General features: G+C 40.2%; 1 protein-coding gene across 1 annotated transcript in view; it reads left to right on the plus strand.

Moving 5' to 3' along the window:
* LOC138981339 (uncharacterized) overlaps positions 1-23,956 on the plus strand; it is a 47,161-nt gene that overhangs the window by 17,677 nt on the left and 5,528 nt on the right. The window contains exons 2-8 of the mRNA XM_070354226.1: positions 666-727; positions 2,026-2,172; positions 2,999-3,202; positions 3,561-3,617; positions 5,572-5,677; positions 6,623-6,686; positions 8,927-8,980. Of these exons, the coding sequence (XP_070210327.1) occupies positions 670-727; positions 2,026-2,172; positions 2,999-3,202; positions 3,561-3,617; positions 5,572-5,677; positions 6,623-6,686; positions 8,927-8,980 (690 nt within the window). The 5' untranslated portion in view covers positions 666-669. The remainder of the gene's footprint in view (positions 1-665; positions 728-2,025; positions 2,173-2,998; positions 3,203-3,560; positions 3,618-5,571; positions 5,678-6,622; positions 6,687-8,926; positions 8,981-23,956) is intronic.

The raw sequence follows: 23,956 nt of genomic DNA on the forward strand, positions 1-23,956 counted from the left end.
ATCAAGGAAAATGGAGCAATCTGGTGAAATCTGAGCCTTCAGTTTCTCTTTATTTCCAAATGTATATTTTTTTTTTATGCTTTTTTTTTCTTTTCTTTTTTTAGGCTGGGGGGGGGGGGGGGGTCCGGAAACCCCGGAAATCTCCCCTGGATCTGCCCCTGATGTTAAATGCGTCCAGGGACCCGCTCCTATTAGGTTTAGTGCATCGCGGGACCCCCTTCACTATTTTCCAGTACGCGGTGTTTTGCTTGTAGTGCGTATATATAGGACGCTCACAGGGACGCGCTCTTTTTGGAGCCCTGGTTAATGTTTGACCTGTCAAATCACTTAAATCTCTTTCTCTCTCTCACACACACACACACACACACTCACACTGCACACACACACACACACTGCACACACACACACACACACACACACACACACTGCACACACACACAGACACACTCACATTGCACACACACACACACAAACACACACACACAAACACACTCACACTGCACACACACACACACACACAGACACACACACACACACACACACAAACACACAAACTGGAGTATGTGATACTTGTTTGAATGACAGCAAAATAATGTTGAAGATTGAATCAGTATAAATAATTTACCACACCCAATTAAACATCCATCACTGCAACTGTGTTTCAGAATCATGGAGTGGAATCCTTGGATGTCTCTTTTGATCTTGTCGCTATTCACACTCGTCAATGGTAGGTACAGTTTACACACCGTGCACACTGCCAATTTCTCATGAGAGCCAGATAATTTATATGCTATGCACTGAAAGTTTGTTGTTGTTTTTAAGCGGTCTGTTTCCATTTAATTAATTTGACAATTCTCACTGAAGAAACACTGATTCAGTTCTTAAAGTTACTGCAGTGCACAGTGCTTGTCAAGGAGGCTCTAGAGTAATGTCAAATGGATAGATGCCTGAGGCATGGGTGAAAGCCCTAGAGCCTCCCTGACAAGCGCTGTCACCCATGCCTCAGGCATATCCATTTGACATTACCAAGTGTCATAGGTTAAGATATTGTGTTTGATAACGTAAGAAAATGATAACACATGGTATTTGGTCCATTTTGGCATACCCCACACAGTCTTTAGCCCCAGACGGGATTATGTTGACTGCAGTTTGGCAGGAGGTGCGAACGGACAAACCGCATACTTTTTCGTTTAGCTGGCAACACTAAAGGTATGTGAAGTAATTTGTGGGATAGTTGTGCCGATGTTTTGGCTGTCCTTATCTGCGACACAAAGAGAAAGAAAGCATTGCTTCAACTGAGTAGAGCAGCATCTTTTAGGGATGTAAAGGCTGGAGCCTGCAAATACACATATGATAGTTTTCATGTAAAGTCTAATTTGTATCATTTCTTTCATTTTGTCATGTTTTAACTAAATGGACATGCAAGTAGACAATAGACGGAATCGAAACGAGGATGGTAATAGTGGTGGTGGTAGAGGTGGGGTTGACGGTAAGAAATTTGTATTCAAAACTTTCAGATTATATCACCATCAGCTGGTTTTTACATTTAGTCAAGTTTTGATTAATCCAATGCCTGGGTGTCCGGGGCGCTTACTCTGCCTGGTGTTGTTTACACAATGCTTAGCATTGTGATTATTTCACACACACGCACGCACGCACGCACACACACACGCACGCATGCATGCACGCACCATACACACACACACACACACACACACACACACACACACACACACACACACACACACACACACACACACACACTTCTGTGCAAACTGCACTGATGCAATTGTGTGGGAACTGGGGACCAGATTATTTTTTTCTTTGATGGGATGCAAAAGAACAATTTGACCACAAGTTCTTTGCAAATCTTGCGAAACAATTGCCTTTTAACATTTATCTTCTCATGATATTGAACAAAGCTGGCGTAAAAGACGGTTGTTGTTAAAACAAAACAAAACAATGATATAAGCACTGTGATAAAACTAAACTTTCATTTTATTTTGCTTTCATTTTTTCCCCCAGCGATGTCAACGCCCTTTACAACCTGCACCGTTGATCCTGTGGTAATTGGAGGTCCCGCCGTCGTGATCTGCTCTTTTGAGGATGATATGCAAATGGATAAACTACCAATTGTTGCTTACCACACAAAGATCAACTCAACTGAGAAAGGTAGGCACCTGACGAAAAACAGTCGCATATAAAAAATGTGTGACATCCCTAAATTCATGTTCGATATTTCACGTTAATAATTGTAGGTCTAGCTGTTGAAATTTCGTTTTGGAAGTATATCCCCCCCCCCCCCCCCCCCCCCACACACACACACACCTGTGGTAGTATTGTTATGTTTAGTACAAAATATCCCTATCAACGTTTTTTTTAGATGTGAATGGGTTTTTTCTCATCCTAAATTGCACTTTTCAAAAACTTTATACTTTTCGGATGTACACATATATATATATATGACTCATTGAGCATTGTAAGCAACGATGTACACATGACTAACGCGATGACAAGAACCCAACCCTCACAGCTTAGTTCGCATTTTCGGGGGATTGCTTGTCGGTTCTTCTTCTTCTTCTGTGTCTTATTGTATTAGCTATAACTTGATTATTGCGTCTACCTTGAAGTGCTCCTACATGCTTTAGCAACCGAACTGTAATAGACGAATTCCGGAAATAACTCTGTCGGGTTTGTATGGGTTGTGAAATAGTGAGTAGCCTTGCTTCTGCTCGAACAAATATTGACATGTGGTTCCTGTACACGTGTTTGAGACACACCTTCTCGCTTCTAACTGGCCTGTAATGTCACGTGGGAAAGTTTCCCACCTGACACACGTGACATTATAGGCCAGTCACCAACGAAGAGGTCTGTCTCAAACACGTATACAGGAAGCTTATGTCAATGTTTATCCGAGCAAACCCCGACAGTTATTTCCGAAAATCGTCTATTTCAGAGTTGGTGCACAGACATTACAATGAAGTCTCTTTTTTAACAGACAAAATCGCAAACTGTTTTTGGAGCAAAGAAGATATTGACTACAAATGTCAGCACCAAAAAGGACTTCTTCTTAAGTGGGAGGTCTCTCACAAACTTAGGCTAACAATCGAACAGGTGGATGAGGACGCACAAGGCGACTACATTTGTCAGAAATCACCATCTAAACCATCTGAGTCTCGTGGATGCAGACTGACTTTATTAGGTAAGCAAAACCTATCCTGTTTTTGGGGAATCACTTTTTCTAATTTAAATGGTTCAACGGCTTTATGGCAAAACATCATTCCACTTGTGAAGTAGTTGGTTGTGAAAAAGATAAACTTTAGTGGGGTTTTACAAATCTTTTATTTTTAAGTAGAAATGGCATATATACTAGCCCATCTCGTTGGAATACATTTAGTCTCTTGTTCCCAAAATGCTATTCAGTCAAATGTATGATCGTCGTTTAAATGTTGTCCTGTATCTATCAAACTCGATCACACACTCGTTTAAATGGAGTTTAGTAAAGTTCATGTATGACAAGTTTACAACAGTAACTAATTCATGAGTGCTCTCATTGTCAGACACTCCTGTCGTTTCAACGTCAGCAAACACCTTCCCGAATGGCACCACAGCAAACGGTTGGTATATCTAGAGACAATGCCCTTTGTGCCGTAAATTGTGATTATAACACCTAAGCATACTGTACGTGCTACCCTATGAACTTCAAATAGATTACTAGTCAGAAACTAATGGGTCACGTAAAATAAGCTTTTGTTTGAGTTCGTGCCTTAGTTGCTTTTTACATTTAGTCAAGTTTTGACTAAATGTTTTAACATAGAGGGGGAATCGAAACGAGGGTCGTGGTGTGTGTGTGTGTGTGTGTGTGTGTGCGTGTGCGTGTGCGTGTGTGTGTGTAGAGCGATTCTGAGACCAAACTACTGGATCGATCTTTATGACATTTTACATGCGAGTTCCTGGGAATGATATTCCCGAACGTTTTTTTCTTTTTTTCGATAAATACCTTTGATGACGTCATATCCGGCTTTTTGTAAAAGTTGAGGCGGCACTGTCACACCCTCATTTTTCAATCAAATTGATTGAAATTTTGGCGAAGCAATCTTCGACGAAGGCCGGACTTCGGTATTGCATTTCAGCTTGGTGGCTTAAAAATTAATTAATGACTTTGGTCATTAAAAATCTGAAAATTGTAAAAAACATTTTTTTTTATAAAACGATCCAAATTTACGTTCATCTTATTCTCCATCATATTCTGATTCCAAAAACATATAAATATGTTATATTTGGATTAAAAACAAGCTCTGAAAATTAAAAATATAAAAACTATTATCAAAATTAAATTCTCCAAATCAATTTAAAAACACTTTCATCTTATTCCTTGTCAGTTCCTGATTCCAAAAACATATAGATATGATATGTTTGGATTAAAAACACGCTCAGAAAGTTAAAACGAAGAGAGGTACAGAAAAGCGTGCTATCCTTCTTAGCGCAACTACTACCCCGCTCTTCTTGTCAATTTCACTGCATTTGCCACAAGCGGTGGAGTGACGATGCTACGAGTATACGGTCTTGCTGAAAAATTGCATTGCGTTCAGTTTCATTCTGTGAGTTTGACAGCTACTTGACTAAATGTTGTATTTTCGCCGAACGCGACTTGTTTATGAATTATTTCATGTTATATGTATTTTGAATAAAATTCTGTTTAAACCAATAAGAAACAAATGCTGATGTAAAACAAGAAAACAACAAAGACTTCTATACTACCCATCATACAAAATACAGACACATACAAGTCCGAGGCTGATGCGCTTGTAGTCATTTCACCCGACGTACGTCGCGTATATAGACTTGAGATCCTGAAAGTTTCGAATCAATCCATTCAGTCGTTTCTGAAATATAGCGCCTTTTGTCAATGGTACATTACCTCTCAAAATGGATGCAAAAACCTCTCGTTTTCTACTGCTCATGCGCACCACACCTCCATCTTCAGAAAGAAATGACATAACACAAGAGATACGCAAAATAGCAAAACAAAACAACATGTTCTGAATAGATAACTGTTTTGGCTTTCTTCTCGTTTTAAACAATGCTAAGATAAGCCTATTCTGATTTTTTGTCGGTTTTTTAATTGGTACCTTACGTTTTTGTCAGGTCGATTTTAGGGGTACCCTTACTTCGGCGGCGGTCACGTGATAGCTGTACCAGAAATCGGGGGGGGGGGGGGGGGGGGGGGATAGCTCAGTTGGTAGAGCACTGGACTTGTGATCGGAAGGTCGCAGGTTCGAGTTCGGGCCGGGCCGGACTTATAGGGTCAACTTTATGTGAAGACCCAGAGACGGAAGCCATAAATATCCCACCCCCGTGTCACCACAATGGCACTTATGCGCGCGCACGTGTGTGTGTGTGTGTGTTTTATAGTAACTCAATTAATTTCAGCACGGCTAAATCCGACTTTTCACATGAAGTAGCCAAATTGTGATGTTTTGGATTGTATTGTACGTGTCTTTGTGAGGATGCTCGTATCTTACGTCAGCACCCTTTAAATGGAATGGAGTTCTTGCTATTTTTGTCCAGGGAACGCTGACTCCCTCCCTGCCGTCTATGTGGCAGCCATTGCAGTTTCTGTGTCAGTTCTTGTTGGTGGTGTGATTGCAGCTTTACTTCTGGTATGCAGGAGAAGGTAAGTTACATGTTTATTTCTGCGATTTAGTATTTACGTAGTCTGTTGTATGTGTTGGTAATACAATGCAGGCATGGGAATTGTCCGCGAAATCGCAGATTTCTGCGAAAAGGAAATTATGTTTCAGCGAAAATAAAACATTGTCTGCTGCAAAAAAAGAGGTAAATTAAATTATATGTATACTATTGTCTCTCTATCCATTATTTGCTAACACGAGAACTATCAAAATATTGGTCTAAAATGCGTTTCGAGGCCTAGGCGGCCCCTGGACCTCGGCCTGTTTTCAGAGTTTTTTCTATTTTGGAATTCCCATGCCTGACAATAGGAAGAAGTGGCATGATTTAGATTATCCTATAGCCAGGTGACAGTAACGTATGTATTGTTTTGAGGGTTTCTAGCCAATATTGTACGTAGCGCTTGGAGGCCCCATGCCGCTATCTAATGTCCTTAGTCGACCATGCCAAAACTAATGTACATAATGACAGTTGAACAATATTGAATAGTAGTCTTGCTTATAACATTGCTGACTGCAATAGCAATTGTTAATATAATGATAGTCTTTGTGCATATAATAATAGGATTACACAGGAAAGAAAACTGACACTTACAATGGTCTTGCGGGTCAAACAAGGAAAATGTGTGATACCATTCTCACAGTGAAATGCTCTGGATACACGTATTACCTCCTTGATTGACAAAAACTACTTTGCCAGTGACTGCCATTAGAATCGACCCCCCCCCCCCCCCAATTTCTGTGTGTTTTGCTTAGAATGGATTGGTTGAATTTGTTGGTGTGAAATTATGCCTGTATATATTTCTTTCTTTATTTGGTGTTTAACGTCGTTTTCAACCATTCAAGGTTATATCGCGACGGCCTGTATATATAATTAGCAAGGAATACGTTTGACTGAATGACAATCTTGTTTACAATAGTTTTGTTTGCAGGAACAAGAAAGCTGCAAATGCCCCTCCGGATAATTTAGCAACAACGGAAGCATCAACAGCTCTGGTATGACGGGCTAATGGTCGTATTATCTTGCATGTTGTTAGTATTTAATGTAAAGCAAATCAAAACAAACAAGTCGCTTGAAGCGATATAAAAACGTTTCGTCAGTCGGTATCAAACTTAAAGATCAACACCATAAACCAGTCATCACCAAGACTACATTAAGATAGTCTCGGCTGAACCGGCACGGTTGGCCTAGTGGTAAGGCGTCCGCCCCGTGATCGGGAGGTCGTGGGTTCGAACCCCGGCCGGGTCATACCTAAGACTTTAAAATTGGCAATCTAGTGGCTGCTCCGCCTGGCGTCTGGCATTATGGGGTAATCTAGTGGCTGCTCCGCCTGGCGTCTGGCATTATGGGGTTAGTGCTAGGACTGGTTGGTCCGGTGTCAGAATAATGTGACTGCCCAGGTGAGACATGAAGCCTGTGCTGCGACTTCTGTCTTGTGTGTGGCGCACGTTATATGTCGAAGCAGCACCGCCCTGATATGGCCCTTCGTGGTCGGCTGGGCGTTAAGCAAGCAAACAAACAAACAAACAAACAAAAAAAGTCTCGGCTATCAATACCCAAAGACCGAGACGGGCCGAGCTCGTCTCCGCGAAGCATGCGACTGTATAGTACTTACTGTTCACATATTTTCTGTAATTCTGACCACATGGTAAGAGTAAACATGACATTTCTATATATTTTTGAATTCAGGAGAATTCAGCAGTCATTGTTTAATCTGTTACTAAAAATTCGATTTTAATGACAACTTTAATGAGCAAACTAATTAACTTCTTTTTTTTTAAATAAATTTCGAGCTTAAATGCAATACCATAGTCCGGATTCCGTCAAAGAATGCTTTACCAAAATGTTGAAATTTGGTTGAAAAATGTGGGTGTGACAGTGCCGCCTCAACTTTCGCAAAATTCGGATATGACGTCATCAAAGACATCTATCCAAAAAATGAAGAAAGAAAGACACGTCCGGGGATATCATACTCAGGAACTGTCATGTGAAGTTTCATGAAGATTGGTCCAGTAATATTCTCGGAATCACTTTACACACACACACACACACACACACACACACACACACACACACACACACACACACACATCACGACCATTGTCTCGATTCCCCGTCTATGTTAAAACATTTAGTCAAAACTTGACTAAATGTAACAAGTCGCGTAAGGCGAAAATACAATATTTAGTCAAGTAGCTGTCGAACTCACAGAATGAAACTGAACGCAATGCCATTTTTCAGCAAGACCGTATACTCGTAGCATCGTCAGTCCACCGCTCATGGCAAAGGCAGTGAAATTGACAAGAAGAGCGGGGTAGTAGTTGCGCTAAGAAGGATAGCACGCTTTTCTGTACCTCTCTTTGTTTTAACTTTCTGAGCGTGTTTTTAATCCAAACATATCATATCTATATGTTTTTGGAATCAGGAACCGACAAGGAATAAGATGAAAGTGTTTTTAAATTGATTTGGACAATTTAATTTTGATAATAATTTTTATATATTTAATTTTCAGAGCTTGTTTTTAATCCGAATATAACATATTTATATGTTTTTGGAATCAGCAAATGATGGAGAATAAGATAAACGTAAATTTGGATCGTTTTATAAATTTTTATTTTTGTTTACAATTTTCAGATTTTTAATGACCAAAGTCATTAATTAATTTTTAAGCCACCAAGCTGAAATGCAATACCGAAGTCCGGGCTTCGTCGAAGATTACTTGACCAAAATTTCAACCAATTTGGTTGAAAAATGAGGGCGTGACAGTGCCGCCTCAACTTTCACGAAAAGCCGGATATGACGTCATCAAAGACGTTTATCAAAAAAATGAAAAAAACGTTCGGGGATTTCATACCCAGGAACTCTCATGTCAAATTTCATAAAGATCGGTCCAGTAGTTTAGTCTGAATCGCTCTACACACACACACACACACACGCACACACGCACATATACCACGACCCTCGTTTCGATTCCCCCTCGATGTTAAAATATTTAGTCAAAACTTGACTAAATATAATAAAAATGAAAGGATTGAACAAGACAGTACGAATGTTGTTTACTGTCGTCATCGTTGCAGTTCAGTATTGTGTTTATTTTATCACAAAAGAAAAATGGTTAAAATGTACTGGTACTTCTAGTTTGGCTATGTTTTATATTTTTGGTGTGAATTTGTATCTCCTTAAAAATTAGAATAAATTGTAATTGACTCGTGTTTCAAATAGTTTAATTTTGCAGGTTGAGGATACTGAAAGTACAAAGGTCCATGGAGCCAAAAATGGAGAGACACTGGTATGTCAGAAGAAATGCTCTTTTTAGCTAGCATACTAATACTCTTATAGTAAGTGTGATTGTTGAATCACCTGCATGAGTATAATCAAGAGAGTTTTGGGAATGAGCAGATTTAGGGCGGCCGGTCGTTTACAGAAATCTTAAAATTAACATTAAGATTATCTTGGATGATTTTGAAGATAGAGCTTTGACACTTTGCACACCTCTAGTGTATACTGATCTCCCGACGTAACTACAGTTTGGTCGACCGTCGTCAATTTTTTGGTCATGTTTGCTCCAGAAAAACTCAACGTAGAAGAACGTCTTATTGTTTTAAAGCTAAGCCTCCAAAGTTCACACAGTTGATGGTTTTGAATATTTTCAGACATATGACACAAATCTTGTTTTCATGAAATCACCGCGTGAAATGTTTTGCTGGATAAGAATTACTATTTATGATTTTGAGGACTCTGTGACCCAGCATAATTAAGAGGAGACACGGGGGTCTAAAGGGGACAAGATTGTTTTCAAGCTTCTTCTTCTTATTCTGCGGTCGTGGGCTGAAACTCCCACGTACATTCGTGTTTTTGTACGAGTGGAATTTATCTGTATGACCGTTTTTACCCCGCCATTTAGGCAGCCATACGCCGCTTTTGGAGGAAGCATGCTGGGTATTTTCCTGTTTCTATAACCCACCGAACTCTGACATGGATTACAGGATCTTTTTCCGTGCGCACTTGGTCTTGTGCTTGCGTGTACACACGAGGAGGGATAAGCCACTATAGCAGGTCTGCACATAAGTTGACCTGGGAGATCGGAAAAATCTCCACACTATAACCCACCAGGCGGCCTCGGCCGGGATTCGAACCAATCTCCACACTTAAAGGGATACGCGGCATTTGACCAAAAATATGACAGTGCTCTAATATTTTCTGGGCAAGATATAGACACCATCCACATTAATTTAGTGTAAAAAAAAAGTAGGGTCAACGTTTTAGTTTTTTTGCTATGAGGCCCTCTTTTCGGCAGTTTCTGAACATTTTGACCAAAACAGTGGTTATATGATATGCATGGTGTTCAGCAGTCATTAGTGAATGGGTACTTTTTTTGTATTGTGGTAGGTAAACTACTCAAAATAAGTTAGGGAACACCCTTCATTTTCATGTGTTTTTGCAAATCGATGCTATTGTCAAAACTTTGCAAGCTACAACGCTGATCTTACACACACGCACAGAGTGGACTCCTGCCTTTGTTGTACAGGCTTGGTGTGCTGCACGTGCTACTCGGGCGTCAGTGGCTGAGCGTTGAAAATTGGTGAAAAGTTGGAAAATGTTACCGTTTTATGCTGACTCACCATTTTTTCTATAGCGTGTTTCTGACAAAATGATGCACTGCACGTGGAAGCTTGATGCTTTGACTGTGAACACTGGTCACTGGTTACTCAATAAAAGCCAGGGCCTGGGCGGACCAGGGCACATCACGATGGTCGGACGACAGAAGTTAAGCTTGCTGGACAGAGGAAGAGCCATAGGGTGGTTCCAAGACGGTGTTGGCGTACGGGAGATTGCCACCACACCACAGAAGCCTTCTGGCAATCTCCCGTATGCCAACACTGTCTTGGAACCACCCTATGGCTCTTCCTCTGTCCAGCAGGCTTAACTTCTATCGTCCGACCATCGTGATGTTGTGCCCTGGTCCGCCCAGGCCCTGGCTTTTATTGAGTAACCAGTGACCAGTTTACACAGTCAAAGCATCAAGCTTCCACGTGCAGTGCATCATTTTGTCAGAAACACGCTATAGAAAAAATGGTGAGTCAGCATAAAACGGTAACATTTTCCAACTTTTCACCAATTTTCAACGCTCAGCCACTGACGCCCGAGTAGCACGTGCAGCACACCAAGCCTGTACAACAAAGGCAGGAGTCCACTCTGTGCGTGTGTGTAAGATCAGCGTTGTAGCTTGCAAAGTTTTGACAATAGCATCGATTTGCAAAAACACATAAAAGTGAAGGGTGTTCCCTAACTTTTTGTGAGTAGTTTAGAATATGCTTTTTAGTAACAAAATATGTCAATTGACACAAAAAATTAAAGTAAACTCAAACCGATAACGACATCCTGTGTTGAAATAATTACAAAAATCAGCGAATCTTGTTGTTCAAACAACCATAATGACAAAAGAAAATATGACAGCACTCTGATTTTCTTGCAGCAGGATATTTGATATCTTACCTTCAAAATAAACACAAGAAAACTGTAGGTCAACGTGCTTTTTTTCGAGTGGCAGCATCTTTTATACCCCTACCCCCTACTTTTTGGAATAAAAATCATAGGTATTATAAGGAATATGCGAGTGCTCTAATATTTTCTGGGCAAGATATAGACACTATTCACATTCATTTAATGTAAAAAAGAATAGGGTTACCATTTTAGTTTGTTTTTGTTGCTTTCAGGCCCTTATTTTAGCAATTTTGTGCGAATTTTGGGCAAAACGGTGGTTACATGAAAAATGCATGGTGTTCAGCAGTCTTTAGGGAATGAGTATTTCTTTTTTGATTGTGGTACAGAGAATGCTTTTACTACTGTAAAACTTTTAGTAATCAGATGTGTCAATAAAAAAAAAATCAAAGGTAGACTCAGATGCCGCGTAACCCTTTAACCCACCAGGCGGCCGTGGCCGGGATTCGAACCCTCGACCTTCCGATTAAGAGGCCGACGTCCTACCACTGTTTTCAAGCAAGTTGATTTTTTTGTACACAATAATACTGAGTATGACTTCCTGATCACAGAAATATGTCTGATAGGAAAATTGGATATGTCGTTGCCATGGAAACCTTCCAAAATGGCCGCTAAATATGACATGATTAAACTCTTAAAACTGGTAACTACTGGATGTAGAACAATTCTGATTGCAGTTTTGAATTAACAAAAGAGCAAATTAAATTTTGTCAGAAGGGTTTGCTTGTGGATGGATCTAAGATTTTCTCATTTGTTTCGCATTTTACGTGAAAGAATGAGTCAAATTTTACTTTTTCAAATCTAATTAAATCTAATGGGACGAATTACATTGACAAATCCTAGGTTCTGTCACATTTGAGAATAAGGTCTGAAGTAATAGCATTTAAACTTTCAAGGCCGCATCTTGTTCTTGCACAAGAAACTAGTTCCAAGAACCACCAGACAAGAATTGTCTGATATATATAACAAAGATCGACGGGCGCAGTGGCGTGGTGGTAAGACGTCGGCCTTCCGGATAATCGGGAGGTCGTGAGTTTGAATCCCGGTCGCTGCCGCCTGGTGGGTTAAGAGTGTAGATTTTTCCGATCTCCCAGGTCAACTTATGTGCAGACCTGCTAGTGATTTAGGTCACTTCGTATGTACACGCAAGCACAAGACCAAGTGCGCACGAAAAAGATCCTGTAATTCATGTCGGAGTTCGGTGGGTCAGTATGGAAACACGAAAATACCCAGCATGCCTACTAAACGAAAGCCGAGTGAAGCTGACTATGCTCTCCGAGTATAGTTTGGGTAACCTAAATGGGCAAACGAGCTCACACGTAACCAGAAAATTCTGGAACGCTGAAGAATAACAAAGAAAATAAAAATATGACAGAAAAAAGAAAAAAAAACACTGATGAGTTACACCCTTGCTAATTTGTAAATTAGAACAACTCTTGGATATTGAAATACATACATTAAAGGGCCTCAAATACATTTGAAGGTATGTGCTACCGAATGTGTGTCACCATAAAACCAATTCCTGCTAAAAATGTTTTTTATGGTATGAGTTGCCTCCCTTTATTGAGAAAGTGAGAGATTATTGAGCAGAAGGTTTAACTTCACCTTGTTATACACCCTTGAGAATGCTAAACTATGCACACATTAGGATTTGATGATCTGAAGAAGTGACCCAGATTTTGTTGACCCTTGGGGTCACAGCGGGGTCATGTTCGCATACCTGTCAAGCTCTTGTGGACTCTCACCATAAGATTTTGCTAACAAAACCATAAGTTTGCACCAAAAAGCATAAGACAACGTGCAAAATTGCAGAAGTCGTTAGATTAATCACCACAAGAACTAAATACATGCACACACACACACACACAAACAAGAAATCAGCCTTATTTCACACATAAGAAAAACACACTTTTCTCAACACTGAACTGCACTGTTTTATGTGATTTTGAAATGTAAAGAATGGTTAAATGTAAATTTATTGTACCGAGAATAACCTAAATTGTACAAAGACAGTACACTTCCAACCAGACACACATTTAGTGATTTACACCCCTCACAAATTTTTTACCAGAATGCACAAAAACACCACTTGATAGTAAAGGCACAAGACAAGTGTGTTTTAACAACATTCATTCATTGAGCACAGTGATTCAATCATGAATGGAAACCCCCACCACAAAAGAGAACATTTTAGCCAAACAGAACATGTAAAACACACAAGTTACAAGCCAGAAACTCATGTGTGTCTCAACAATCAAGGACAAATACCAGATCAACAAAAATATGACATGTAAATGCTTTAGTTTGAGGCCGCGCATGTTTTAAAAACAAGTCGTATATGATCGGTTGTGACAGACATCATCATAACGCCTTTATTTTTATCTATATGGCTTCACACTACAACGTGAGAAAACAACAACAAATATTACAGGGTGACCCAAAAAAAAGAGTACCCAAACAAAACGTCATAAATTGAACAAAAATAAAGCAATCTTCATAAAATTTATTTACACACACAAGAAGCCTCTGCATGATTTCAACAAAATTTTAGCGTTCTAGCTTGTCTTTCAAGAAAGTTATGCTCATTCTACAGAACATGCTCCAAATGACCTCCGCGCCGATTCAGGCAAACTTGAACTCGCCGCGCAAAGTTATCAATCATCCGCACACACTCCTGTTGCGAGATTCCGCGAATGGTTGTTGTGATGGCTCACTTGAGTTCTGCGATTGTCTGTGGGTTGTTCCTGTAGACGTTGTCTTTCAGGAACCCCCAAAGATAGAAATCTGGGGGATTTAAATCCGGGGGAGGCCATTTGGAGCATGTTCTGTAGAATGAGCATAACTTTCCTGAAAGACAAGCTAGAACGCTAACATTTTTTGTTGAAATCATGCAGAGGCTACTTGTGTGTGTAAATAAATTTTATGAAGATTGCTTTATTTTTGTTCAATTTATGACGTTTTGTTTGGGTACTCTTTTTTTTTGGGTCACCCTGTACATGTAAATGCTTTAGTTTGAGGTCGCGCATGTTCTAAAAACAAGACCTGTGTGTCCATGCAACTAGTAAGTGATTGCGAACCGAATAATTTCTTTTCACTTTCCTTTCATGTGGCTGGCGTGGCGGGTTGGTAGTGTGTCGGACCCAAACATTGAAGATGTTCGGTTAAAATCATGTTCAAATCAACTTTTTTTTTCTTTTTTACATTTAGTCAAGTTTTGACTAAATGTTTTAACGTAGAGGGGGGAATCGAGACGAGGGTCGTGGTGTATGTGCGTGCGTGTGTGTGTGTGTGTCTGTCTGTGTGTGTGTGTAGAGCGATTCAGACTAAACTACTGGACCGATCTTTATGAAATTTGACATGAAAGTTCCTGGCTATGAAATCCCCAGACCTTTTTTTCATTTGTTTGATAAATGTCTTTATCCGGCTTTTCGTAAAAGTTGAGGCTGCACTGTCACGCCCTCATTTTTCAACCAAATTGGTTGAAATTTTGGTCAAGTAATGTTCGACAAAGCCCGGACTTCGGTATTGCATTTCAGCTTGGTGGCTTAAAAATTAATTAATGACTTTGGTCCTTAAAAATCTGAAAATTGTAAAAAAAATATTTACACACCAGGTTTTGTGGTTTATCTGACCTCTTAGCCATCGTGAACCCGTGTGATCCACTTTCCTTTTTTTCACAATTTAGTCGTCAGATTGTGATTTCAATGCGTCCCGTTGTATCTGCAATAGCACATTATTGTGTACCTCTAAATCTAAAACGCAACAAACGGCTGCGAGTCACACGAACTGAGCGGTGGCGGTTGACGTTCAAAGAAACTGGCGCTACGGGAAACATAGACTAAACAAATACTTGTTACAGCGCAAATCGTGTAAGTGCTCTTCAAAATGTCATCCAAAGTAGACATATGAAAGCATGAAGTTAGTTTAGTACACTAGCAAGCAGCGCTATCAAAATCAAGTGACACAATTGACAAACAGTATCCTTTTTTATGCGTTTTAGTATGAGAGTCACCTTTATCTTGCGTCGTTTCCGCAAACAGGATGCTATGCCTATGGGGAGTGTACTAAGAATATTTGGATCGACAGCGTGATGTTACTAAACAAAAAAAATGATTGGGTAATTCTGCGGCTGGGGATATTGTCCCGCTGGAAATATTATATCCGTGTAACTTTTTTTTTATTATTTCGATTCATTTCATTATCCAAAACGCTTGGAATGAAGCAAATGAATAAAACACAAGAATTACGAGTTCAGAAACAAATAAAAATAAAATTGCCGTCGAAGCGAATCAAACCCGGGACCACAAAAGCATGATCGAGCGTGTACCAACTGAGCTATTCTGTCGCACTGTCGGCGAGGAAGATTTTAACTTCAAATATTTTTTTAAATTTTATTTATTTTATTTTATGCAGCTTGTTATCGTGGTATCGCGCGCATATTTCAACATACGGATTCAAGGCGCAGGGATTTATTTATGCTGTGTGAGATGGAATTTTTTACACAATACATCACGCATTCACATCGGCCAGCAGATCGCAGCCATTTCGGCGCATATCCTACTTTTCACGGCCTATTATTCCAAGTCACACGGGTATTTTGGTGGACATTTTTATCTATGCCTATACAATTTTGCCAGGAAAGACCCTTTTGTCAATCGTGGGATCTTTAACGTGCACACCCCAATGTAGTGTATTAAACTTGAGTTCTCGAGCGTGGCGACGTCTGACTCGAGTTTCCGAATCGCTCCGTTCGTATTTGTGTACTGTTCTCTATATCTCACTGTTCGGGGCTATTTCAGTTCATAACTCCCGGTCACTTCGTATAAGTTTAGAAAGCAATATGAAGTAGCAATAGTTTCAAGCGTGACCGACATTATTGGTACGAAATGCATTGACAAATCGCCGAAAAGCGCTGACGTCATTGCATGAAAAATACCCCAAATCCTCTATTCTCGATGACATACTAAGGAGTAAACAGGGAGTGACTGCATGCGAGATGATAAACTAAGAGTAATGCCTAATATACTGGACTCGCAACGAAACATACAAACAAATGACAATGAACGACGTTTCGACCTAACACACTCACTCTCTCTCTCTCTCTCTCTCTCTCTCTCTCTCTCTCTCTCTCTCTCTCTCTCTCTCTCTCTCTCTCTCTCTCTCTCTCTCTCTCTCTCTCTTTTTCCCAACGCCCGCCTAGCCTTTTCCTCCATTCTCCCCCCTCTCCGCAAGAGTGATTCCCTGTGCAAAACAGTGGTCGAATCCAACATGCACCTTGCGGAGATGTGTGAGAGTGAGGGCGTTGATCTCATCGACAACACCTCCACCTTCCGTACTGCCAAGGACCTACCTAAAAAGGCGTTGTACCACGACAATCTTCACCCCAGTACTCCCCATGGTCTGGCAAAGTTGACCATGAACATCCAGGCTGCTATTCCTTCTCCTCACACCACCGACCGTAATGACAGGTCTGGCCAGCCCTCCGGTCTCCATAACAACAACTCCCCAGTCCGACCTTCCTATGCTCAAGCAGTACACGATAGCCGTCCCAAGCGTGGTAACCCTCTACTCCCCACCCCAACAAGTCTCCCGCTGGGCAGTACAGGCTTGCCTGGCCGGTCAGCCGGTCCTCCCAGAGACCGCTCGGCCTGGTCCTCTCACCCCAACCAGGTCAACCCTTCCAACCCACGTGACCATCTTCTCCCCAGCAACCACTCTGCCTGGTCTTCTCGCCCCATTCAGGTCAACCCTCCCTACCTACGTGACCATCTCCTCCCCGGTAACCACTCTACCTGGTCCTCTCGCCCCAATCAGGTCAACCGCCTCCAGTCATCGCCACAGTGGGACTCTTCCAATCCACGTGACCGTCTCCAGTCCGACCGCAATCAGCCTGATTGGCCGATCTCTGCTGGTTACCCCATTGCCCAGTCTCCACCCAGAAGAGATTATTACCTCACTCCTCCCCATCCGTCATTCAATGGTCCCGCTCTCCTTCCCATGCTGATGTCCTTACTGAGGGCACAAGCGTTATGTTAATTGTGGGTGTGTGTGTGTTTGTGTGTGTCTATGTATGAGTGTTTACGAAAGAGCAGTTCATCATGAATGTGTGTCTGTTCGTACCTTGGCCGTGCATAATTCCTGGTGACTAAATTGTCTTCCTTCGTGAAAATTGCAAGTTTAATTTCTGGAGTGAATTTATTTTAAGAATATTGTTCGTCTGCCTCATGTGCTTACCGGTATCTATTTTGAACTCCACAATGGACTATATTACATGGTAATTCAGTTCTCCTCGTGAACACTGATGGTAACCATTGTGTTTTATTTTGACTTGATCGGACCCACCGACTTTGAGTGACCTTTGTGCATCATATGAATTGGTCGGACTCGTGTGACCATAAACCATTGTGTTTTATTTTGACTTGCTCGGACCCACCGACTTTGAGTGACCTTTGTGCATCATATGACTTGGTCGGACTCGTGTGACCATAAACCATTGTGTTTTATTTTGACTTGCTCGGACCCACCGACTTTGAGTGACCTTTGTGCATCATATGAATTGGTCGGACTCGTGTGACCATAAACGATTGTGTTTTAATTGACTTGGTCGGACCCGTGTGACCGTGTGACCATGGCGATCAAAGTGCCTTTATTAGTTACACTTGCACGCTGAATGTTTTATTATGTTTTTACCGACAGCCATTGCTAGTGATTTTAATTAGCTGCTGCCGTATTTCTTGAGTTGTTCTTGCTTATTTGCTTTAATTCATTTTTTTGAAGTTTTCGTGTATTCCTTCTTCTTGTGTTTGATAATGCTGCATGTTGGTCATTTAAATGTTTACCATCTAGATGCCAAAGTACAAGACATATGCAATTTTCTACACAGCGTAACCCCCGTGTACCACTTATACGGCATCACCGAATCACGCTTACACGACAGCATCCCCGATACCCGCATCCGTAGTCCCTGATTATGACGTCATACGTCGTGATTCCCGTCGTACGGGTGAAAATGGCATCGCTGCTTACATCCACTCTTCCATTGTTCAATACACGCGTAGAAGACCTGACTTAGAACACAAAGACATTGAATGCATGTGGTTAGAGTTTAAACTAAAGGAAACAGCCCCTTCTACTCTTGTTTGTTTTCTGTACAGAAACCCTTCTGCCATTGGTGACTGGTACGATGACCTTATCGAGATGATAGATACAGTGTATACATGTAAACCTCACGCAGACATCCTGTTACTCGGGGACTTTAATATTGACTTATTAAAACCTCAGCCTCGATGGGATGGGATTGTATCATCACTAGGTTTCAAGCAGCTTATAACTTTACCCACTAGAGTCACAGAAACTTCATCTACTTTGCTTGATCACATCTACTCAAACAACCACTCCTCAGTACTAAATGCTTTACTCGCAGATCTTAGCATTAGTGATCATTCTCCAATATTCTGTACTAAAACCACTAAAATGCCAAAATCAAATCATACAGGTCACACAGTCATATCTTTTCGATCCTTTAAAAATTTTGATCGTGATTCCTTCCTGTTCGATCTAAACGTAGCACGATTTGACCAAGTTTTCAACCACACGGTCCCTGATCAAGCATTGGAATGTTGGTATGACACCCTATTACCTATTTATTCCTCTCCCCAAATCAAAAAACACTTCTGATGTTAGCAACTACTGCCCTATTTCCTTACTCTCAGTACTATCAAAGCTTCTTGAAAGACATATTCACATTAATCTCACAAAATACATGGACCGTTTGGCCCTTTTCCACCCCTTGCAGTCTGGTTTCCGCAGTAACCACTCATGTTCTACTGCGCTCTCGCTTTTGACAGACAAATGTCTGTCAGCCATAAATTCCTCCCAGCTCTCTGGGGTCGTATACTTAGATTTTTCTAAGGCCTTTGACCTTGTTGATCATAAAATTCTCCTCAACAAATTATCACTATATCTCAATGGATCTGACTCTCTGTCTTTCTTTCAGTCTTTCCTTGAAAACCGATCGCAACAAGTCTATGTACATGGTGCGTACTCAAGAGAGGAGTCCGTGTTATATGGAGTACCCCAGGGCTCTGTCTTAGGTCCTATTCTTTTCTGTATTTACGTTAATGACCTTCCACTTCACTTCTCTGACAACTCAGTAGAAAGCCACATGCTCGCTGATGACACAACACTACGGACACAAAATAGACGCCTTGAAAATATTCAACAATCTCTTCAGCACACCCTTAGAGACATCTCACAATGGTGCTCTGAAAACAACATGGTCCTAAACCCTCTGAAATCTAAATCAATGGTAATTACAACGCGCCAGAAGCATCAGTTGTCCCCCCTCTCACTAGATCTCACCATCAACGGAAACTCAATAGAAAAGGTTAGCGAACACAAACTGCTAGGCGTGATTATCGATGATAAGCTTAGGTGGCATTCCCACATTGAACATCTGTGTAAACGCGTTTCAAGAAATTTATTCCTACTTTCAAAACTTCAGTCAGTCATAACTTTAGACGCCCGAAAAATGTTCTACAACGCCCACATCAAACCTCACATTGATTATGCCTCTGTCATCTGGGATGGCTGTAGTGATGCATTATTCAAAACTATAAATTCTCGTCATCGAAGGTCAGCTAAACTCATTCTGCCTGACCCATCACTAACTACTGACGCAAAACTGACAGCCCTCAATATACCTCAACTTAAACAACAGCTTTTATTTAATAAATCAGTTTTCATGCACAAGATCCTACGTGACCAAGCACCCGAATATCTAACTCACTTGTTTCAATCAACTCCTTCTCGGTATTCCACCTTCAAGCATAATCTGGCCTGCCCGAAACCACGCATTGACATATTTAAAACTAGTCTTTCATACTCGGGAGCCTATGTCTGGAACTCCCTACCTACATGCTTAAAATCGATCAGTAACCTTAAAACATTCAAAGCACATCTGCAAAAATACATTCAAACATCACTTTAATGTGATGTGCCTGGTTGCTCAAACGTATGTATGCCTTCTATCCTGAAATGTGCATGTGTGTCTTGCGTCAACTTGGTGTGTGTTCTGATAATGTATGGTTGTATTGCCCGTATTGTGATATCTGTATATCCCATGTCTGTAAAGAATGATCTTATTCTTATATTACTATTATTGCGTGTGTCTGCGTTTCATCATAAAAAGTTTGTTCCTATGTATTCCCATTTCGATTATAACCATTTTGCTTAGATCAGGACTAGCTGTAAGAAAGGTCCTACGGACCTAATGCTATCTTTCCTGTAATAAAGTTCAAGTTCTCTCTCTCTTTCTATCTCTCTCTCTCTCTCTCTCTCTCTCTCTCTCTCTCTCTCTCTCTCTCTCTCTCTCTCTCTCTCTCTCTCTCTCTCTCTCTCTCCGTGCTGCTAAACCAAAGCTCAAAGCCAGTTCTTGTTTTGGGGATGAGCGAAACACGGCTCGACTCGAGAATTGCCGATAACTTGATTTACATTCCCCAATACTCTGTTTTGCGAGGAAGAATCAGACAGGCATTGCAGTCTATATTCATGAATCAATTTCTGAATTTGCAACACGAAGAACTGATTTAGAGGACGACAATATTGAGTGCATTTGGATTGAAGTAAAAAACTGTAAATCCTCACCTCTGCTCATAGGTTATATATATATATCGTAACCCTGCCGATTTGGTCAGAATATTTCATTCAGATGATGGATAAAGTCAAATCACGCAATAAAGATATTGTATTGCTTGGAGATTTTAATATTAATCTGAATAAGCCTCAAACAGTATGGAATTCAACAACAACTTTATTAGGTCTTCATCAACTGGTTCTGAACCCAACAAGAATAACAGACACAACTGCAACTCTTATTGATCACATATATACTGATAATAAGAAGATTGTTTCTAATGTGTATGTGTCCAATTCCAGTATTAGCGATCATATGCCTATTTTTTGTTCGGTCTCTATGCGCTTGCCTAAATCAGGACCAAAAGGCCACACGACCATAGAATACAGAAGTTTTAGACATTTTGATGAGTCTGCATTTTTTCGTGATCTTAGTGAAGCTCCATTTCAGAGCGTTTTTGATTTCAGTCTTGCAGATGATGCTTTTGATCAATTGTATAGCATTTTAAGCACAATTATAGATAAACACGTGCCCCTGCGTCAGCATAGAGTAAAACATGCCAGACTTCCGCCTTGGTTAACATCAGATATTATAGAGGCGATGGCTCTGAGAGATTATTTCAAGGAAAATAAGATGACAGACGAATATAAACAGCAGAGGAATGAGGTGTTAAACCGTGTGAGACAATCCAAAACTGGTTACTTTGATAAATTAATTTCCGATAAGAAAGATACTGCAACAATTTGGCGGGCAGTAAATGAAATCCTTGATAAATCTAGGAAAAGGTCAACTGCTAATCTAACAAAACTATCTGCGGAAGAATTTAATAATCATTTTATATCTTTAGCTGATAAATTGAAGGCTTCTGTGGCAGAAACAAATTCTCAGGACAGAGATGACTGTTTTGAAAAATTGGACGAATTCTGTCAGCAGAACAGAATAAACAATGAAGCGTTTATCATTCCTCCGATTGCAGTTCATGAGGTCGGAACATTTATTGAAAACCTGGAGAATAAAAAGTCCATGGGTCCTGATAAAATACCCGTGAAGTTATTGAAGCTTTCTCTACCGTATATTGTGGATTCGCTCACGTTTGTATATAACCTTAGTATTGAGCAGAACTTTTTTCCGTCTAAATTGAAAAGCGCCAAAGTCATACCCCTTCCCAAATGTAAAGATCTCTCAGACCCAAGTAATTTTAGACCCATTTCTTTACTGCCTGTTTTGTCAAAACCATTAGAAAGGCATGTGCACAAGCATCTTCTTGCTTACATGGAAGAACAAAATTTGTTCCATCAGTTTCAATCCGGTTTTCGGTCCAAGCATTCTTGCCACACAGCTCTTACGTCTCTCTGCGAAGCTTGGCTGTCAGCAATGAACAAGTCTGAAGTTACAGGAGCATTGTTTTTGGACTTTAAGAAAGCATTTGACTTAGTCGATCATTCCATATTGCTGAAAAAATTACACTATTATTTGAGAAACGATTCGGTCTGTGACTTCTTTAAATCGTATCTTGCTGACCGGACACAGTATGTCACTCTACAATGCCAGAATTCGTCTACTGCACTAGTAAGACATGGCGTCCCTCAAGGGTCTATATTAGGACCTATTCTCTTTTGTATTTACGTTAATGATTTGCCTTTACATGTATCGGATGATAAAGTCAAATGCGAGTTTTTTGCAGATGATTCGTCTATCCATACCAGTAACACCTCGTTGGAATCAGTAAATTCTTCCCTGAAGAACACTTTGGACGAAGTTGCGAAATGGTGCACATCAAATGCCATGATACTGCACCCAGAAAAAACTAAAAGCATTGTTATTACCACAAGACAAAAGCATCAGCTAAGTCCTCTTAAATTACAACTGACCTTAGGTACAACTCAAATACAGCAAGTTAAAGAACACCGCATACATTCAATGGTCGGAAACTTGATATTGTGTATGATTTTCAATACCTGGGTATTAAATTTAGCTACAATGGTAAATTTACTGTTGCACAGAAGAATTTGTATGACCGTGCCTCCAAGGCCATGTTTGCTTTATTACGTAAAACTAGAAAACTGTTTTTGCCTCTTGATGTCCAAATTGACCTCTTTAAAAAAACTGTGGTCCCTATTTTACTTTACGGTTCTGAAGTATGGTGCCCTTACATGTCTGATCTAGCTAACAAATTACAGATACGATTTTTTAAGATGATTTTGAAAGTTGGCAAATCAACACCAACAAACATGGTTTTGGGTGAATTAGGTCAGTTCCCTGTAAGTATTCAAGCGAAATGTCGTATGTTGAATTTTTGGTACAAACTTGCATTTTCAAATGGTTCTGACAAACTTTCTTGTGTGACATATCGTTTTTTGTTTAAAATGTATGAATCTGGTGTATACAAGTCAAAATTTTTGCTTTCTGTCCATGGTGTTCTAAATGAGTTAGGCTTTAGTGATTTTTGGCACAATCAAACTATCGATAATGTAACGGATGGTGGTTATTTTAATACTTTCAAAGCACTGATGAAAAATAGGCTACAAGACCAATTTGTCCAAACCTGGCATTCAGAAATAAATAACAATGAGTTTTATTATAATTATAGAATGTATAAAGAGAATTTTGAGTTTGAAAAGTACTTGTCCATCCTGCCGGTTAATTTAGCAAACGCTGTTTTAAAATTTAGAACACTGAATCATAAATTGCCTATACAAAAAGGTAGGACTCTTAGTATTCCCAGACAAGACAGAATCTGTCACAAATGTTCATCAGGTGACCTTGGGGACGAGTTCCATTATATTTTTGTATGTCCTTTTTTTACCAATTATAGAAAACAGTTGTTACGGTGCTATTATTATGCCCGCCCCAATTCAGTTAAATTCAGAGAGCTTTTTTCCACTACAAAAAAGAGTTTATTGCTAAAACTCGCAAAGTTCATGACACTTGTCATGGACTGTTTGAGAAGCGAGTAAAATTTAATTCTCTTTTAGCTTTATACTCCGTTATCTGTTTTGTGTTGTTTGTAATAGTATCTTTGTCCTTATGTTAACTCACCCATCACCCCCCCCCCTCCCCCTTCCCCCCATTTCCCATAGTAAAGAAATGTATGTAATTACTTTGTGTGTTTTATTATTATTATTATTA

This window comes from Littorina saxatilis, linkage group LG12, assembly GCF_037325665.1.
Source record: "Littorina saxatilis isolate snail1 linkage group LG12, US_GU_Lsax_2.0, whole genome shotgun sequence".
Lineage (NCBI taxonomy): Eukaryota > Metazoa > Mollusca > Gastropoda > Littorinimorpha > Littorinidae > Littorina > Littorina saxatilis.